The sequence below is a fragment of the Oncorhynchus clarkii genome, chromosome 10 (assembly GCF_045791955.1).
Source record: "Oncorhynchus clarkii lewisi isolate Uvic-CL-2024 chromosome 10, UVic_Ocla_1.0, whole genome shotgun sequence".
NCBI classification, from domain to species: domain Eukaryota; kingdom Metazoa; phylum Chordata; class Actinopteri; order Salmoniformes; family Salmonidae; genus Oncorhynchus; species Oncorhynchus clarkii.
Window position 1 is genome coordinate 3,914,378 of NC_092156.1, and position 20,303 is coordinate 3,934,680.

General features: G+C 45.2%; 1 protein-coding gene across 1 annotated transcript in view; it reads right to left on the reverse strand.

The window, feature by feature from the left end:
• The window catches only part of LOC139419384 (relaxin receptor 2-like), a 157,496-nt gene that overhangs the window by 80,053 nt on the left and 57,140 nt on the right, over positions 1 to 20,303 (reverse strand). Inside the window, exons 6-7 of the mRNA XM_071169329.1 lie at positions 15,252 to 15,323; positions 8,508 to 8,579 (exon numbers count right to left, since the gene is read on the reverse strand). Coding sequence (XP_071025430.1) covers positions 8,508 to 8,579; positions 15,252 to 15,323 — 144 coding nt within the window. The remainder of the gene's footprint in view (positions 1 to 8,507; positions 8,580 to 15,251; positions 15,324 to 20,303) is intronic.

Sequence of the window (20,303 nt, forward strand, 5' to 3'; positions counted from 1 at the left end):
AAGGTCACAGCTAAGACCATGGCTCGCTCCAGTGTGGACCTGTAAAGGCACTGGTGTGGACATTTGTGTTTAATAAAGGGAGTATATTGCTTATAATTGTTTTGTCTATTCATGAAACGGTATGGATTGATTATTTGTGCATTGGCCTTAGAGACTTCGGGGACATTTTAAAATGGCTTTTTTGTTTTGAACCGCACACACCCCCCCATTATCGGTAGACTCAACAGCCTGGGCTTCTCAAATGACTGCCTCGCCTGGTTTACCGACTACTTTGCAGACAGAGTTCAGTGTGTGAATTCGTAGGGGCCTGTTGTCCGGACCTCTGGCAGTCTCCATGGGGGTACCACAGGGTTCAATTCTCGAGCCGACTCTTTTCTCTGTACATATCAATGATGTCGCTCTTGCAGCTTGTGAGTCTCTGATCCACCTCTACGCAGACGACACCATTCTGTATACTTCTGGCCCTTCTTTGGACACTGAGCTTCAACGCCATACAACTCTCCTTCCGTGGCCTCCAACTGCTTTTAAATGCAAGTAAAACTAAATGCATGCTCTTCAACCGATCGCTGCCCACCCGTCCAGCATCACTACTCTGGACGGTTCTGACTTAGAATATGGGGTCAACGGCAAATACCTACGTGTCTGGTTAGACTGTAAACTCTCCTTCCAGACTCACATTAAGCATCTCCAATCCAAAATTAAATCTAGAATCGGCTTCCTATTTCGCAACAAAGCATCCTTCACTCATGCTGCTAAACATACCCTCGTAAAACTGACTATCCTACCGATCTTCGACTTCGGCGATGTCATTTACAAAATAGCCTCCAACACTCTACTCAGCAAACTGGATGCAGTCTATCACAGTGCCATCCATTTTGTCACCAAAGCCCCATGTACTACCCACCACTGTGACCTGTATGCTCTCGTTGGCTGGCCCTCGCTTCATATTCGTCACCAAACCCACTGGCTCCAGGTCATCTACAAGTCTCAGCTAGGGAAAGCTCCGCCTTATCTCAGCTCAGTGGTCACCATAACAACACCCACCCGTAGCACGTGCTCCAGCAGGTATATCTCACTGGTCACCCCCAAAGTCAACTCTTCTTTTTGCCGGCTTTCCTTCCAGTTCTCTGCTGCCAACGACTGGAACGAATTGCAGAAATCAAATCAATTATATCTCCCTCTCTAACTTTAAGCATCAGCTGTCAGAGCAGCTTACCGATCACTGTACCTGTACACAGCCCATCTGTAAATAGCACACCCAACTACCTCATCCCCATATTATTATTTATCGTTTTGCTCTTCTGCACCCCAGTATCTCTACTTGCACATCATCATCTTCACATCTATCACTCCAGTGTTAATGCTAAATTGTAATTATTTCCGCCTCTAGGGCCAATTTATTGCCTTACCTCCCTGATCTTCTACATCTGTACATAGATTTTTCTATTTTTCTTTTCTATTGTGTTATTGACTGTACGTTTGTTTATGTGTAACTCTGTGTTGTTGTTTGTGTCTCACTGCTTTGCTTTATCTTGGCCAGGTGGCAGTTGTAAATGAGAACTTGTTCTCAACTGTCCTACCTGGTTAAATAAAGGGTTAGGGTTATATATATATATAAATACCTGGTTAAATAAAGGGTCAGAGTTATATATATAAATACCTGGTTAAATAAAGGGTTATATATATAAATACCTGGTTAAATAAAGGGTTATATATATAAATACCTGGTTAAATAAAGGGTTATATATATAAATACCTGGTTAAATAAAGGAGAAATAAATTAAAATTAAAACGTACCAATCATCTAATGATCACTGGGTTTATTATTGCCTCTGAAGTTGTTCTGATCATTATTATAGTAGAAGGTGTTATTGGTTGGATGACTGGTGTTTATATGAGATAGACACTGGCTACCTGGCCAACGGGCTACCCTCTCTACTGGCTATCTGGCCAACGGGCTACCCTCTCTACTGGGTAGCCAACAGGGGAGCCAACGGGCTACCCTCTCTACTGGCTATCTGGCTATCTGGCCAACCCTCTCTACTGGCCAACCCTCTCTACTGGCCAACCCTCTCTACTGGCTATCTGGCCAACCCTCTCTACTGGCTATCTGGCCAACCCTCTCTACTGGCTATCTGGCCAACCCTCTCTACTGGCTATCTGGCCAACCCTCTCTACTGGCTATCTGACCAACAGGCTACCCTCTCTACTGGCTACCTGACCAACGGGCTACCCTCTCTACTGGCTACCTGGCCAACGGGCTACCCTCTCTACTGGCTATCTGGCTATCTGGCCAACCCTCTCTACTGGCTATCTGGCCAACCCTCTCTACTGGCTATCTGGCCAACCCTCGCTACTGGATATCTGGCAAACAGGCTACCCTCGCTACTTGCTATCTGGCCAACAGGCTACCCTCTCTACTGGCTATCTGACCAACAGGCTACCCTCTCTACTGGCTACTGGCCAATGGGCTACCCTCTCTACTGGCTTCCTGGCCAACGGGCTACCCTCTCTACTGGCTTCCTGGCCAACGGGCTACCCTCTCTACTGGCTATCTGGCCAACAGGATACCCTCTCTACTGGGTAGCCAACAGGGGAGCCAACGGGCTACCCTCTCTACTGGCTATCTGGCTATCTGGCCAACCCTCTCTACTGGCTATCTGGCCAACCCTCTCTACTGGCTATCTGACCAACCCTCTCTACTGGCTATCTGACCAACAGGCTACCCTCTCTACTGGCTATCTGGCCAACGGGCTACCCTCTCTACTGGCTATCTGGCCAACGGGCTACCCTCTCTTCTGGCTATCTGGCCAACGGGCTACCCTCTCTACTGGCTATCTGGCTATCTGATCAACCCTCTCTACTGGCTATCTGGCTATCTGGCCAACCCTCTCTACTGGCTATCTGGCCAACCCTCTCTACTGGCTATCTGGCCAACCCTCTCTACTGGCTATCTGGCCAACCCTCTCTACTGGCTATCTGGACAACAGGCTACCCTCTCTACTGGCTATCTGGCCAACAGGCTACCCTCTCTACTGGCTATCTGGCCAACGGGCTACCCTCTCTACTGGCTATCTGGCCAACGGGCTACCCTCTCTACTGGCTATCTGGCCAACAGGCTACCCTCTCTACTGGCTATCTGGCCAACAGGCTACCCTCTCTACTGGCTATCTGGCTAACAGGCTACCCTCTCTACTGGCTATCTGGCCAACAGGCTACCCTCTCTACTGGCTATCTGGCCAACGGGCTACCCTCTCTACTGGCTATCTGGCCAACAGGCTACCCTCTCTACTGGCTATCTGGCCAACAGGCTATCCTCTCTACTGGCTATCTGGCCAACAGGCTACCCTCGCTACTGGCTATCTGGCCAACAGGCTACCCTCTAGGCTAGATCTGATCATGCGTTTAGCCAACTCATAACAACACACACAAACAAGTCTACTAGTTTGAGCATATACAATAGAAACTATCCAATAGAAACTATCCAATAGAAACTTTGCAACCTGGGAAAAACAGTGAAGAAAAACCAATGAATCTGCGCACCGGTAGGTAACTAACATGACATAACTAAATGTCCTAACAAACATTCACTGTTGTTTTAGCAGCGATTATAACCATGAGCGGACTTGTTTTTTTTTAATATATAGTTGATTTTACAATGAACGGACGCTGTGATCAAATGGATCATGTTGAGCTGCATTCCTGTGTGGTAACGTGATATATCTGGTGATACGGGCTCAGCTGGTTTCTGTTATTATCTGCTAGCTGCAGAACGGACCAAATCCCACCTTTGGTAGGTCTGTTGTATGAGTGCTTGTGTTTTGTGGTTTATTCTCTGTGTGGGGACCAGATGTCCCATTAGGTTTTCAACTGTTCCATATCTTTTGCCTTTGTTCATAATTGTCCTGACAGTGCTCAGTGGTATAGTCAATCGTTTGTGGATCTTCTTGAAGCCATTACCAGATTGATGAAGGTCTACGACCATCTGTCTCTTTTTCAACAGCCAGTTCTTTTGTTTTCTTCGTGGTGTTGGATCACAGAGGGATGTTGCATGTGTGTTACCTCATTTTGATACCCTAGACTTCCGGCGCCGACAGAGATGGCCGCCTCGCTTCGCGTTCCTAGGAAACTATGCAGTTTTTTGTTTTTTTACGTGTTATTTCTTACATTAGTACCCCAGGTCATCTTAGGTTTCATTACATACAGTCGAGAAGAACTACTGAATATAAGATCAGCATCAACTCACCATCAGTACGACCAAGAATATGTTTTTCGCGACGCGGATCCTGTGTTCTGCCTTACAAACAGGACAACAGAGTGGATCCTATGCAGCGACCCAAAAAAACGACTCCGAAAGAGAGGGAAACGAGGCGGTCTACTGGTCAGACTCCGGAGACGGGCACAGCGCACACCACTCCCTAGCATTCTTCTTGCCAATGTCCAGTCTCTTGACAACAAGGTTGATGAAATCCGAGCAAGGGTAGCATTCCAGAGGGACATCAGAGACTGTAACGTTCTTTGCTTCACGGAAACGTGGCTTACTGGAGAGACGCAATCCGAAGCGGTGCAGCCAACAGGTTTCTCCACGCATCGCGCAGACAGGAAAAAACATCTTTCTGGTAAAAAGAGGGGCGGGGGCGTATGCCTTATGACTAACGTGACATGGTGCGATGAAAGAAACATACAGGAACTCAAATCCTTCTGTTCACCTGATTTAGAATTCCTCACAATCAAATGTAGACCGCATTATCTACCAAGAGAATTCTCTTCGATTATAATCACAGCCGTATATATCCCCCCCCAAGCAGACACATCGATGGCTCTGAACGAACTTTATTTAACTCTCTGCAAACTGGAAACAATTTATCCGGAGGCTGCATTCATTGTAGCTGGGGATTTTAACAAGGCTAATCTGAAAACAAGACTCCCCAAATTTTATCAGCATATCGATTGCGCAACCAGGGGAGGAAAGACCTTGGACCATTGTTACTCTAACTTCCGCGACGCATATAAGGCCCTGCCCCGCCCCCCTTTCGGAAAAGCTGACCACGACTCCATTTTGTTGATCCCTGCCTACAGACAGAAACTAAAACAAGAGGCTCCCACGCTGAGGTCTGTCCAACGCTGGTCCGACCAAGCTGACTCCACACTCCAAGACTGCTTCCATCACGTGGACTGGGAGATGTTTCGTATTGCGTCAGATAACAACATTGACGAATACGCTGATTCGGTGTGCGAGTTCATTAGAACGTGCGTTGAAGATGTCGTTCCCATAGCAACGATTAAAACATTCCCTAACCAGAAACCGTGGATTGATGGCAGCATTCGTGTGAAACTGAAAGCGCGAACCACTGCTTTTAATCAGGGCAAGGTGTCTGGTAACATGACCGAATACAAACAGTGCAGCTATTCCCTCCGCAAGGCTATCAAACAAGCTAAGCGCCAGTACAGAGACAAAGTAGAATCTCAATTCAACGGCTCAGACACAAGAGGCATGTGGCAGGGTCTACAGTCAATCACGGACTACAGGAAGAAACCCAGCCCAGTCACGGACCAGGATGTCTTGCTCCCAGGCAGACTAAATAACTTTTTTGCCCGCTTTGAGGACAATACAGTGCCACTGACACGGCCTGCAACGAAAACATGCGGTCTCTCCTTCACTGCAGCCGAGGTGAGTAAGACATTTAAACGTGTTAACCCTCGCAAGGCTGCAGGCCCAGATGGCATCCCCAGCCGCGCCCTCAGAGCATGCGCAGACCAGCTGGCCGGTGTGTTTACGGACATATTCAATCAATCCCTATACCAGTCTGCTGTTCCCACATGCTTCAAGAGGGCCACCATTGTTCCTGTTCCCAAGAAAGCTAAGGTAACTGAGCTAAATGACTACCGCCCCGTAGCACTCACATCCGTCATCATGAAGTGCTTTGAGAGACTAGTCAAGGACCATATCACCTCCACCCTACCTGACACCCTAGACCCACTCCAATTTGCTTACCGCCCAAATAGGTCCACAGACGATGCAATCTCAACCACACTGCACACTGCCCTAACCCATCTGGACAAGAGGAATACCTATGTGAGAATGCTGTTCATCGACTACAGCTCGGCATTCAACACCATAGTACCCTCCAAGCTCGTCATCAAGCTCGAGACCCTGGGTCTCGACCCCGCCCTGTGCAACTGGGTACTGGACTTCCTGACGGGCCGCCCCCAGGTGGTGAGGGTAGGCAACAACATCTCCTCCCCGCTGATCCTCAACACTGGGGCCCCACAAGGTTGCGTTCTGAGCCCTCTCCTGTACTCCCTGTTCACCCACGACTGCGTGGCCACGCACGCCTCCAACTCAATCATCAAGTTTGCGGACGACACAACAGTGGTAGGCTTGATTACCAACAACGATGAGACGGCCTACAGGGAGGAGGTGAGGGCCCTCGGAGTGTGGTGTCAGGAAAACAACCTCACACTCAACGTCAACAAAACTAAGGAGATGATTGTGGACTTCAGGAAACAGCAGAGGGAACACCCCCCTATCCACATCGATGGAACAGTAGTGGAGAGGGTAGCAAGTTTTAAGTTCCTCGGCATACACATCACAGACAAACTGAATTGGTCCACTCACACAGACAGCATCGTGAAGAAGGCGCAGCAGCGCCTCTTCAACCTCAGGAGGCTGAAGAAATTCGGCTTGTCACCAAAAGCACTCACAAACTTCTACAGATGCACAATCGAGAGCATCCTGGCGGGCTGTATCACCGCCTGGTATGGCAACTGCACCGCCCTCAACCGTAAGGCTCTCCAGAGGGTAGTGAGGTCTGCACAACGCATCACCGGGGGCAAACTACCTGCCCTCCAGGACACCTACACCACCCGATGTCACAGGAAGGCCATAAAGATCATCAAGGACATCAACCACCCGAGCCACTGCCTGTTCACCCCGCTATCATCCAGAAGGCGAGGTCAGTACAGGTGCATCAAAGCTGGGACCGAGAGACTGAAAAACAGCTTCTATCTCAAGGCCATCAGACTGTTAAACAGCCACCACTAACACTGAGTGGCTGCTGCCAACACACTGACACTGACTCAACTCCAGCCACTTTAATAATGGGAATTGATGGGAAATGATGTAAATATATCACTAGCCACTTTAAACAATGCTACCTTATATAAATGTTACTTACCCTACATTATTCATCTCATACGCATACGTATATACTGTACTCTATATCATCGACGGTATCCTTATGTAATACATGTATCACTAGCCACTTTATACTATACTATGCCACTTTGTTTACATACTCATCTCATTTGTACATACTGTACCCGATACCATCTACTGTATCTTGCCTATGCTGCTCTGTACCATCACTCATTCATATATCCTTATGTACATATTCTTTATCCCCTTACACTGTGTACAAGACAGTAGTTTGGAATTGTTAGTTAGATTACTTGTTATTACTGCATTGTCGGAACTAGAAGCACAAGCATTTCGCTACACTCGCATTAACATCTGCTAACCATGTGTATGTGACAAATAAAATTTGATTTGATTTGATTTAGTGAAACAGGAAGTGATGTAATGGCTCAACATAGTTCCTTAAGACTTAGATAACCTTAAATAAGTGGAATTTAATTCCTGGTTTCATTTTGGTAGATGTTAATTACAGTCATCTGTAAAGGTGCCATTAATTGTGGAACCTTGATTTTGGAGGACATTGATTTTAAATTAAATCAATAAATTATTTTGTTGGGTTCCATTGAAACATTAATAAAGTACAGTATTTATCACATGTTGGTATTTTGAGTTTATCTCTATAATTAATATTGTTTATATTTGTTGAATCATTATTTGTGCATTGCCAGTCAGGGGTGCCAGTACAGTGGAGCCCACTGTATTCCAGTCTGTGCTGCAAAACAGTCCTGTAGCATCTGCCTCATCTGACCACTTTCCTATCGATCGAGTCACTGGTGCTTCCTGATTTATTTTTTTGCTTGTAAGCAGGAATCAGGAGGATAGAATTATGGTCAGATTGGCCAAATGGAGGACGGGGGAGAGCTTTGTACGCGTCTCTGTGTCTGGAGGAAAGATGGTCCAGAGTTATTTTCCCCTCTGGTTGCACATTTAACATGCTGATAGAAATTTGGTGAGACAGATTTCAGTTTCCCTGCATTAGGGGAAAGGTTTAGGGTTAAGGTTAGGTTAAGGGTTTGGGGATAAGTTTAGGGTTAGGGTTAAGGATAGGTTAAGGGTTAGGGTTTGGGGATATGTTTAGGGTTAAGGATAGGTTAAGGGTTAGGGTTGGGGGATATGTTTAGGGTTAAGGCTAGGTTAAGAGTTATGGTTAGGGGATAGGTTAAGGGTTAGGGTTCGTGGATAGATTTAGGGTTAAGGTCAGGTTAAGGATTAGGAGATTGGATTTTGGATTTTGAATGGAATCAATTGTTTGGTCCCCACAAGGATAGTAAAACACGTGTGTGTGTGTGTGTTTCGGCTTTGTACTCACAGCCACCATAGATTACGGAGATCACTGAACACACCCAGTTTGAGAGATGAAATGGAGTTGACACTAAGAAACCTGAGAGAGAGAGAGGGAGAGAGAGAGAGGAAAACATCTATAAATGAGCATTATTCCTTCTACACAACAGATTAGTTAAAAAAATATATATTTTACCTTTATTTAACTAGGCAAGTCAGTTAAGAACAAATCCTTATTTTCAATGACGGCCTAGGAACAGTGGGTTAACTGCCTGTTCAGGGGCAGAACGACAGATTTGCACCTTGTCAGCTCAGGATATGAACTTGCAACCTTTTGGTTACCCGCCCAACCGCCCCAGGGTAGCCTAGTGGTATGAGATCATCATCCTCCCTTCTCCATCCCTCCCTCCCTCCCCTCATTCCTTCCTCCTTCCACCCTCCTCCCTCACTCCTCCCTCCACCCCTCAACAAAGAGTGACACCTGTGCCATATAGATTGCAAAATAGTTTAGGTAGAGATTTTCGATGTACCGATTCCTGTGGCACATGGTTTGTGAATACAGAAAACAACGCTGGATTCACAATAGTTTTTCCAATTTAAATTGTTATACAACATTCTTGCAACCAATAGAATGCAGTATCAGTCAAAGGTTTGGACACACCTACTCATTCAACCAATAGAATGCTATATACAGTGTCAGTCAAAGGTTTGGACACACCTACTCATTCAACCAATAGAATGCTATATATACAGTGTCAGTCAAAGGTTTGGACACACCTACTCATTCCACCAATAGAATGCTATATATACAGTGTCAGTCAAAGGTTTGGACACACCTACTCATTCAACCAATAGAATGCTATATATACAGTGTCAGTCAAAGGTTTGGACACACCTACTCATTCAACCAATAGAATGCTATATATACAGTGTCAGTCAAAGGTTTGGACACACCTACTCATTCAACCAATAGAATGCTATATATACAGTATCAGTCAAAGGTTTGGACACACCTACTCATTCCACCAATAGAATGCTATATATACAGTGTCAGTCAAAGGTTTGGACACACCTACTCATTCAACCAATAGAATGCTTTATATACAGTGTCAGTCAAAGGTTAGGACACACCTACTCATTCAAAGGTTTTTAATTATTTTTTACAACTATTTTCTACATTGTAAAATAATAGTGAAGACATCAAAACTATGAAATAACACGTGGAATTGTTGAGTAAACAAAAAAGTGTTAAACAAATCAAAATATATTTTGTATTTGAGATTCTTCAAAGTAGCCACCCTTTGCCTTGATGACAACTTTGCACAGTCTGCATCAAGGCAAAGTGCAGGTTTTCATGACGGATCTCTCTGTACTTTGCTCCGTTCATCTTTACTCAATCCTGACTAGTCTCCTAGTCCCTGCTGCTGACTAACATCCCCACAGCATGATGCTGCCATCACCATGCTTCACCGTAGGGATGGTGCCATGGTTCCTCCAGACGTGACGTTTGACATTCAGGCCAAAGAGTCAATCTTGGTTTCCAGATAATCTTGTTTCTCTGAGAGTCTTTAGGTGCCTTTTGGCAAACTCAAAACGGGCTGTCGTGCGTTTTACTGAGGAGTGGCTTCAGTCTGGGCACTCTACCATAAAGGCCTGATTGGTGGAGTGCTGCAGAGATGTTTGTCCTTCTGGAAGAGGTTCTCCCATCTCCACAGAGGAACTCTGCAGCTCTGTCAGAGTGACCATCAGGTTCTTGGTCACCTCCCTGACCAAGGACCTTCTCCCCAATTGCTCAGTTTGACCAGGCGGCCAGCTCTAGGAAGAGACTTGATTACACACAGGTGGATTGTAATTTATCATCATTAGTCATTTAGGTCAACATTGGATCATTCAGAGATCCTCACTGAACTTCTGGAGAGAGTTTGCTGCACTGAAAGTAAAGGGGCTGAATAATTTTGCATGCCCAATTTTTCAGTTTTTGATTTGTTAAAAAAGTTTGAAATATCCAATAAATGTCGTTCCACTTCATGATTGTGTCCCACTTGTTGTTGATTCTTCACAAAAAAATACAGTTTTATATCTTTATGTTTGAAGCCTGAAATGTGGCAAAAGGTCGCAAAGTTCAAGGGGGCCGAATACTTTCGCAAGGCACTGTATGTACATAAAGATATATGAATGAGTGATGGTACAGAACGGCATAGGCAAGATGCAGTAGATGGTATAGAGTACAGTATATACATATGAGATGAGTATGTAAACAAAGTGGCATAGTTTAAAGTGGCGAGTGATACATGTATTACATAAAGATGCAGTAGATGGTATAGAGTACAGTATATACATATGAGATGAGTAATGCAGGGTGTGTAAACATTATATTAAGTAGCATTGTTTAAAGTGGCTAGTGATACATTTATTACATCCATTTTTCCATTATTAATGTAGCTGGAGTTGAGTCAGTGTGTTGGCAGCAGCCACTCAATGTTAGTGGTGGCTGTTTAACAGTCTGATGGCCTTGAGATAGAAGCTGTTTTTCAGTCTCTCTGTCCCTGCTTTGATGCACCTGTACTGACCTCGCCCTCTGGATAATAACGGGGTGAACAGGCAGCGGCTCGGGTGTTTGTTGTCCTTGATGATCTTTATGGCCTTCCTGTGACATCGGGTGGTGTAGGTGTCCTGGTGGGCAGGTAGTTTGCCCCCGTTGATGCGTTGTGCAGACCTCACTACCCTCTGGAGAGCCTTACGGTTGTGGGTGGAGCAGTTGCCATACCAGGCGGTGATACAGCCCGCCAGGATGCTCTCGGTTGTGCATCTGTAAAAGTTTGTGAGTGCTTTTGGTGACAAGCCAAATTTCTTCAGCCTCCTGAGGTTGAAGAGGCGCTGCTGCGCCTTCTTCACGATGCTGTCTGTGTGGGTGGACCAATTCAGTTTGTCTGTGATGTGTACGCCGAGGAACTTAAAACTTTCTACCCTCTCCACCTCCACTATTATATTCTGTGTCTGTTGTCATTCAACCAGTTGAAGTATACAAGGGAATCGGGTGACCTTTGAGTCACATCTCCAGACTGTACAGTCTGTATGTTAAAGCTGACGCACAGTCTAGTTTAAGCCATGCTTTATGGAGAGAGGGTATTGCCATTACTGTGTGTCTGAGCTGGTACATGCTTTATGGCTATAAGAGGAAAAATACGAGACGGTTGTTATTTAGTGGGATATTTAACCGTCTCTTGTAGTTCATCTGGTACTTTACTTTTATGTCCCAATGACGAGGGTTGGAGATGACAGACAGACAGACAGACAGACAGACAGACAGACAGACAGACAGACAGACGGAGGGAGACAGACAGACAGACAGACAGACAGACAGACAGACAGACAGACAGACAGACAGACAGGTAGAGGGACAGACAGACAGACAGACAGACAGACAGACAGAGAGACAGACAGACAGACAGACAGACAGACAGACAGACGGAGGGAGACAGACAGACGGAGGGAGACAGACAGACGGAGGGAGACAGACAGACAGACAGACAGACAGACAGACAGACAGACAGACAGACAGACAGACAGACGGAGGGAGACAGACAGACGGAGGGAGACAGACAGACAGACAGACAGACAGACAGACAGACAGACGGAGGGAGACAGACAGACGGAGGGAGACAGACAGACAGACAGACAGACAGACAGACAGACAGACAGACAGACAGACAGACAGAGACAGACAGACAGACAGACAGACAGACAGACAGACAGACAGACGGAGGGAGACAGACAGACAGACAGACAGACAGACAGACAGACAGACAGACGGAGACAGACAGACAGACAGACAGACAGACAGACAGACAGACAGACGGAGGGAGACAGACAGACAGACAGACAGACAGACAGACAGACAGACGGAGGGAGACAGACAGACGGAGGGAGACAGACAGACAGACAGACAGACAGACAGACGGAGGGAGACAGACAGACGGAGGGAGACAGACAGACAGACAGACAGACAGACAGACAGACAGAGACAGACAGACAGACAGACAGACAGACAGACAGACAGACGGAGGGAGACAGACAGACAGACAGACAGACGGACAGACGGACAGACGGACGGACGGACGGACGGACGGACGGACGGACGGACGGACGGACGGACGGACGGACAGACAGACAGACAGACAGACAGACAGACAGTTCTATCTCACACAAGGAGAGCGTACCAGCCCATCAACAAAAAGAGCCTTACTAAAGAGCCTGATAAATCAACCCAAAATGGAGTCTCTCTCTTTGTATGTCTCGGTCTGTCTCTCCCTCTCACTCTCTGTCTCTCAATTCAATTTCAATTTAAGGGGCTTTATTGGCATGGAAAACATATGTTAACATTGCCAAAGCAAGTGAAATAGATAATAAACAAAAGTGAAATAAACAGTAAAAAAAATGAACAGTAAACATTACACTCAGAAGTTCCTAAAGAATAAAGACATTACAAATGTTATATTATGTCTATATAACAATGCACAGATGGTTAATGTACAAAAGGGAAAATAAATAAACATAAATATGGGTTGTATTTACAATGGTGTTTGTTCTTCACTGGTAATGTTATGTTCCTTTTGATGGCATAGAATGCCCTTCTTGCCTTGTCTCTCAGATCGTTCACAGCTTTGTGGAAGTTACCTGTGGTGCTGATGTTTAGGCCAAGGTATGTATAGTTTTTTGTGTGCTCTAGGGCAATGGTGTCTAGATGGAATTTGTATTTGTGGTCCTGGTGACTGGACCTTTTTTGGAACACCATTATTTTGGTCTTACTGAGATTTACTGTCAGGGCCCAGGTCTGACAGAATCTGTGCAGAAGATCTAGGTACTGCTGTAGGTCCTCCTTGGTTGGTGGCAGAAGCACCAGATCATCGGCAAACAGCTGCATCACTGTCTTTCTGGACAGATCTAGGCTGTAGTCCCTCCTTGGTTGGGGACAGATCTAGGCTCTAGGCCCTTCTTGGTTGGGGACAGATCTAGGCTGTAGGCCCTCCTTGGTTGGGGACAGATGTAGGCTGTTGCCCCTCCTTGGTTGGACAGATTTAGGCTGTAGGCCCTCCTTGTTTGGGAACAGATCTAGGCTGTAGGTCCTCCTTGGTTGTGGACAGAATTAGGCTGTAGGCCCTCCTTGGTTGGAGACAGATCTAGGCTGTAAGCCCTCCTTGGCTGGACAGATCTAGGCTGTAGGTCCTCCTTGTCTGGGGACAGATCTAGGCTGTAGGCCCTCCTTGTCTGGAGACAGATCTAGGCTGTAGGCCCTCCTTGGTTGGGGACAGAATTAGGCTGTAGGCCCTCCTTGGCTGGACAGATCTAGGCTGTAGGCCCTCCTTGGTTGGGGACAGAATTAGGCTGTAGGCCCTCCTTGGCTGGACAGATCTAGGCTGTAGGCCCTCCTTGGTTGGAGACAGATCTAGGCTGTAGACCCTCCTTGGCTGGAAAGATCTAGGCTGTAGGTCCTCCTTGGTTGTGGACAGATTTAGGCTGTAGGCCCTCCTTGGTTGGAGACAGATCTAGGCTGTAGGCCCTCCTTGGCTGGACAGATCTAGGCTGTAGGCCCTCCTTGTCTGGGGACAGATCAAGGCTGTAGGCCCTCCTTGGCTGGACAGATCTAGGCTGTTGGCCCTCCTTGTTTGGGGACAGATCTAGGCTGTAGGCCCTCCTTGGTTGGAGACAGATCTAGACTGTAGACCCTCCTTGGCTGGACAGATCTAGGCTGTAGGTCCTCCTTGGTTGTGGACAGATTTAGGCTGTAGGCCCTCCTTGTTTGGGAACAGATCTAGGCTGTAGGTCCTCCTTGGTTGTGTACAGAATTAGGCTGTAGGCCCTCCTTGATTGGAGACAGATCCAGGCTGTAGGCCCTCCTTGGCTGGACAGATCTAGGCTGTAGGCCCTCCTTGTTTGGGGACAGATCTAGGCTGTAGGTCCTCCTTGTTTGGGGACAGATCTAGGCTGTAGGTCCACCTTGTTTGGGGACAGATCAAGGCTGTAGTCCCTCCTTGGTTGGGGACAGATCTAGGCTGTAGGCCCTCCTTGGCTGGACAGATGTAGGCTGTAGCCCCTCCTTGGTTGGACAGATCTAGGCTGTAGGCCCTCCTTGTTTGGGAACAGATCTAGGCTGTAGGTCCTCCTTGGTTGTGGACAGAATTAGGCTGTAGGCCCTCCTTGGTTGGAGACAGATCTAGGATGTAGGCCCTCCTTGGCTGGACAGATCTAGGCTGTTGGCCCTCCTTGTTTGGGGACAGATCTAGGCTGTAGGCCCTCCTTGTTTGGGGACAGATCTAGGCTGTAGGCCCTCCTTGTTTGGGGACAGATCTAGGCTGTAGGCCCTCCTTGGTTGGGGACAGAATTAGGCTGTAGGCCCTCCTTGGCTGGACAGATCTAGGCTGTAGGCCCTCCTTGGTTGGGGACAGAATTAGGCTGTAGGCCCTCCTTGGCTGGAAACATAATTAGGCTGTAGGCTCTAATTTTCTGTTTGTGTCTCTCTCAATCAATTAAATTCAAAGGATTTTATTGGCATGGGAAACATGTTTACATTGCCCCCCCTTCTCTCCCTTTCCTCTGTCTACCCCTCCCTCTCTCTCCCCACCTCTCTCTCTTTCTACCTCCCTCTCTCTCTCCCCACCTCCCGCTCTCTCTCCCCACCTCCCGCTCTCTCTCCCCACCTCTCTCTCCCCACCTCCCTCTCTCTCTCCCCCTCTGCCTTCAGTAAGATGCAGATCGGTATTTCAGTACTCACAGTTTCTCTAGTTTGTGGAGTCCACTGAAGGCTTCATTGGAGATCGTCTGAATGCTGTTGTTCTGTAGGAACCTACAAGTAGAAACACACAGAAACACACCGTTAAAACTTCTTGCTCCTACTTGAGACGCAGATGTCTCAAGTAGACACCTGGAAATGCAAATGCGCTACGCTAAATGCTAAATGTACTCGGTAAAACTCAAAGGTTCATCAAAATGCACATGCAGGGTATTGAAATAAAGCTACACTCGTTGTGAACCTAGCCAACAAGTCAGATTTTTAAAATGCTTTTCGGCGAAAGCATGAGAAGCTATTATCTGATAGCATGCAACACCTCAAAATGCCTGAATGCGACGTAAACAAAGATTTAGCTTAGCCGGCGCTACACAAAACGCAGAAATAAAATATAAAACATTCATTACCTTTGACGAGCTTCTTTCTTGGCACTCCTATATGCCCCATAAACATCACTATTGGGTCTTTTTTTCGTTTAAATCGGTCCATATATACCCAAAATAGCTTTCTATGGAAGCAGTGTGATTCAGAAAAAAACATTGTTTTAAAACGCTGCGTCATTTTTTTAAATTTAAAAAGTCGACGATAAACTTTCACAAAACACTTCGAAATACTTTTGTAATCCAACTTTAGGTATTAGTAAACGTTTATAATCTATCAAAATGATTACAGGGCGATGTGTATTCAATAGCTCCTCGTCTTCAAATCAATGGCTGCCAATGTGCACATTCAAAACATCCTGGTGGAGACCGGAAGAAATTGAATCCAGTTAGTTGGATTTACCAAGAAAAAACTCCCTGGAAAACGACGACAATGGCGACATCGTGTGGAATCTGTAGGAATTGCATGCAGGTCCATAATTAATTTTGTGCCCTTTTAACAACCCATGAAAATGACGCATGGAAATTATTTTTAGCTTTCAGAGAGCAGTTTTTCTTGCGTTTTTCGATGAAACACACAATCTGTTATAGTCACAGCCGTGATTTAACCAGTTTTAGAAACTTCAGAGTGTTTTCTATCCACACATACTAATCATATGCATATGCTATATTCCTGGCTTGAGTAGCAGGACGCTGAAAAGTTGCGCGATTTTTAACAGAATGTTCGAAAAAGGAAGGGGTAGACTTAAAAGACTGTACTGGGTTAGCAGTGGTTCCACATGACTTCGCCAGGTCCTAGTAAACATATTGTTAATAGCCTTCTCATTCTAAAATAACGTAAAGTCATTAGGATTGTCGTACATAACACACACGTTTCTAGCTACAACACAGCCAGTACAGTCACAACCCAGTACAGTCACAACCCAGTAAAATGTTAACCCAGTACAGTGTTTACCCAGTACAGTGTTAACCCAGTACAGTCCCAATCCAGTACAGTGTTAACCCAGTATAGTGTTAACCCAGTACAGTCCCAATCCAGTACAGTGTTAACCCAGTATAGTGTTAACCCAGTACAGTCCCAATCCAGTACAGTGTTAACCCAGTATAGTGTTAACCCAGTACAGTCCCACCCCAGTACAGTGTTAACCCAGTACAGTCACAACCCAGTACAGTCCCAACCCAGTACAGTCACAACCCAGTACAGTCCCAACCCAGTACAGTGTTAACCTAATACAGTGCTAACCCAGTACAGTCCCAACCCAGTACAGTCCCACCCCAGTACAGTGTTAACCCAGTACAGTCCCAACCCAGTACAGTCCCAACCCAGTACAGTGTTAACCCAGTACAGTCACAACCCAGTACAGTCCAAACCCAGTACAGTGTTAACCCAGTACAGTGTTAACCCAGTACAGTCCCAACCCTGTACAGTCCTAACTCAGTACAGTGTTTCCCCAGTACAGTCCCAACCCAGAGGTGGTGGCAGGGCTTATCCGCTGGTCTAGAGCTTAACATGGATAGCATGGTGAAGGTCTTTACAGTGAGACACCCATAACTTGCTAGGTGTGTGTGTGTGTGTGTGTGTGTGTGTGTGTGTAACTTAATGAATAAAGGATGAGGAACATAATGAATCCTGAAACTCTATGGGAAAATCACTCTTTAAACACACACACACACACACACACACACACACACACACACACACACACACACACACACACACACACACACACACACACACACACACACACACACACACACCAGCATATTCCATCCATCGGGACCATAATAACAGTCTCTCTGCTGAATAACTAATGCCGGATATGCAAATTACATCTCTTTGAAAAATGCTGTAAACAAACTCTGACATGACCTACGAACCTTTGCCTTGATTCAAACTGAGGGGGTGGTGTTACTCCTCACAGTTCCAGACAGGGCAGGTCTCAGGGAAGATTGAATACCACAAACGGCAGAAATCTAGACAGACGCAAGCCAGGGACAATCCGCGGCCCCAGCTACTATGGCTAACTGTGTTCGAGCCCTCAAGAAAACCCTGCTAGCTTGAAGGCAGCCAGGCTACGCTATCAGCCGGGCTACGCTATCAGCCGGGCTACACTAGCAGCCGGGCTACGCTATCAGCCGGGCTACGCTATCAGCCGGGCTACGCTAGCAGCCGGGCTACGCTATCAGCCGGGCTACGCTAGCAGCTAGGGCCAAATAGCTCCTCAGACCCGGCCTTGATCGGCAGGATCACTGGACAGATAGTAGCGGTCCCGGAGACTGATACCATCCGAGGCGCGGGATCCAAACTCAAAAAGTAGCTAGCTAGCTAACTAAGAAACTTACACTTTCAAAGCAACAATCTTTTCAATACACTTTGCCATGTCTATTGTATATTCATCTAATATTTGAATGATGCAAGAACAAAAAAATACAACAATATCTATGGGCTAAAAACAACTCAAATGAAACGTTAGCTGACATGGACTAGTTGATCTGGACATTTATAACAAGTTAAAAATTAGGTATACAACGATTAACAAGAGGAAAACTCATGACACACAACCCCATTTTTGAAAAATACACCTTGTGCATTCTTCTATTACAATGTTCAAGAGTAAGTTTAAAAGCTGGATTGAGTTCCTTAAAAAAATATATACTGTATATGGACCCCGCTACACCCCCTTACCAACCTTTCAATTACTGACCGCCCTCCTACCTCCTGCCTGATGAATAAGAACCGGATAAACAGGAGTCACGCAGCGTGCATTCCTACGTGTGTGTGTGTGTGTGTGTGTGTGTTTGTTTGTGTTTTCTGTGTGTGATTGATAGTAGCTATATTAAATAGTGAATCTCTCCCTGAGAGATGTCAGAGAATGTTATTACAGATATGACAGGTTAGTGTGGAGAATAAGAAAACATTTCTCCTGCGTTGGAATACGTGTGATTGGATGAGCCGCAACAGAACGGAAGAAAAAAAAACACAAACTATATATATATATATATATATATATATATATATATATATATTTTTTTTTTTTTTTTTTTTTTTTAAAACCTTTTATCTAAACGAAGAAGTCCCACTGAGACAAGGACCTTTCAGTATGAGTCACAAGGGATTTGTGGTAAAACGTCAAAAGACAGATGTCCCTATGCAAGAAAACTATCTTTTGTTTTAGATCGTTATTTTGACAAACTTAGTCTTGGGTTTTAGAAGTTGGGTTATTCTTCATTTTATTTTTCACTATTTTCTACATTCAAGAATAATAGTGAAAACATCAAAACTATGAGATAACACGTGGAATAATGTAGTAACCAAAAAAAAAAAAAGTGTTAAACAAATGAAAATATATTTCATGTTTGAGATTCTTAATAGTACTCACATAGTACTCTTCATAGTAGCCACCCTTTGCCACTTTCTCTGTGTAAGAAATGAACACCTCTAGTGTTACAGTAAATCATTTCGTGGTGTTATTTTAACACTGTATGGTGTAATGCCTAATTTACACATTTCCCAGCATGCCTTTTCTTATTTTTTTTTGCATTAACACCCATGACTGTATTTGTTAGTGACAGAGACATCATTACAAGGCCTGCGGCAAAGGATCCCATTTAAGTTAAACTGCATTACTTACACTGAATGTATGAAGTAGAAAGAACACCTGCTCTTTCCATGACAGTCCAGGTGGAAACTATGATCCCTTATTCATGTCACTTGTTAAATCGGCTTCAATGAATGGGAAGAGGCAGGTTTACTTCTTCGGGATCAGTGTCCCTTCCACGGGACGGTTGAGCTAATTTAGGCTAATGTGATTAGCATGAGGTTATAAGTAACAAGAACATTTCCCAGGACATAGACATAACAAATTTGGCCAGTCTTGATACAACATTTTGAACAGCAATGCAATGATTCATTGGATCAGTCTAAATATTTGCGCATACTCTGATGCCATCCAGTGGCCAAAATATAAATTGCACCTGCGCTGGAATAATACACGATGGCCTTCCTCTTGCATTTCAAAGATGATGATTTACCAGATCTATTGTGTTATATTCAACTACATTCCTTTCACATTTCCATAATGGGGGGGAAGTGTTCCCAATGTTTAGTATACTCAGTGTCCGAAGGCCTTAATTATTGGCCACAATCAGACCTTCAGGGGAAACTAGGCAAACGTTTTTAACAAGTAATCAGCTTCATAACATAAAAAAAATACAAATATAATGACAACTTGTTAACTCAGGATCTCACTTGTAAAAAGAATGAATGCAACAACTAAGTTCTCTGTCACTAACTTACACAGTCATGGGTAGTACTGGTAATTCCAAAATTCACTCCAAAGGCATCCTGGGAAATATGTAAATAAGGCTTAAAACTATTGGTGTACCGAGTATCGTAATGGATACGGGCAATTTTTGGGATACGATTATGATCAGAGTATTCTGGGAAATTGTTCATCATTTTTGGGATACGGTAATGATCAGAGTATTCTGGGTAATTGTTCATCATTTTTGGATGTCCGCACACGTTTTATGTCAGTGGGTCATGTGTGAGGTTCTACGTCAGGGTTGTCGAACTCATTCTCTAGAGGGTCTAGTGTCTGTGGTTTGTTATGTTTTTCTCTTTCAATTAAGCCCTAGACAACCAGGTGAAGGGAGT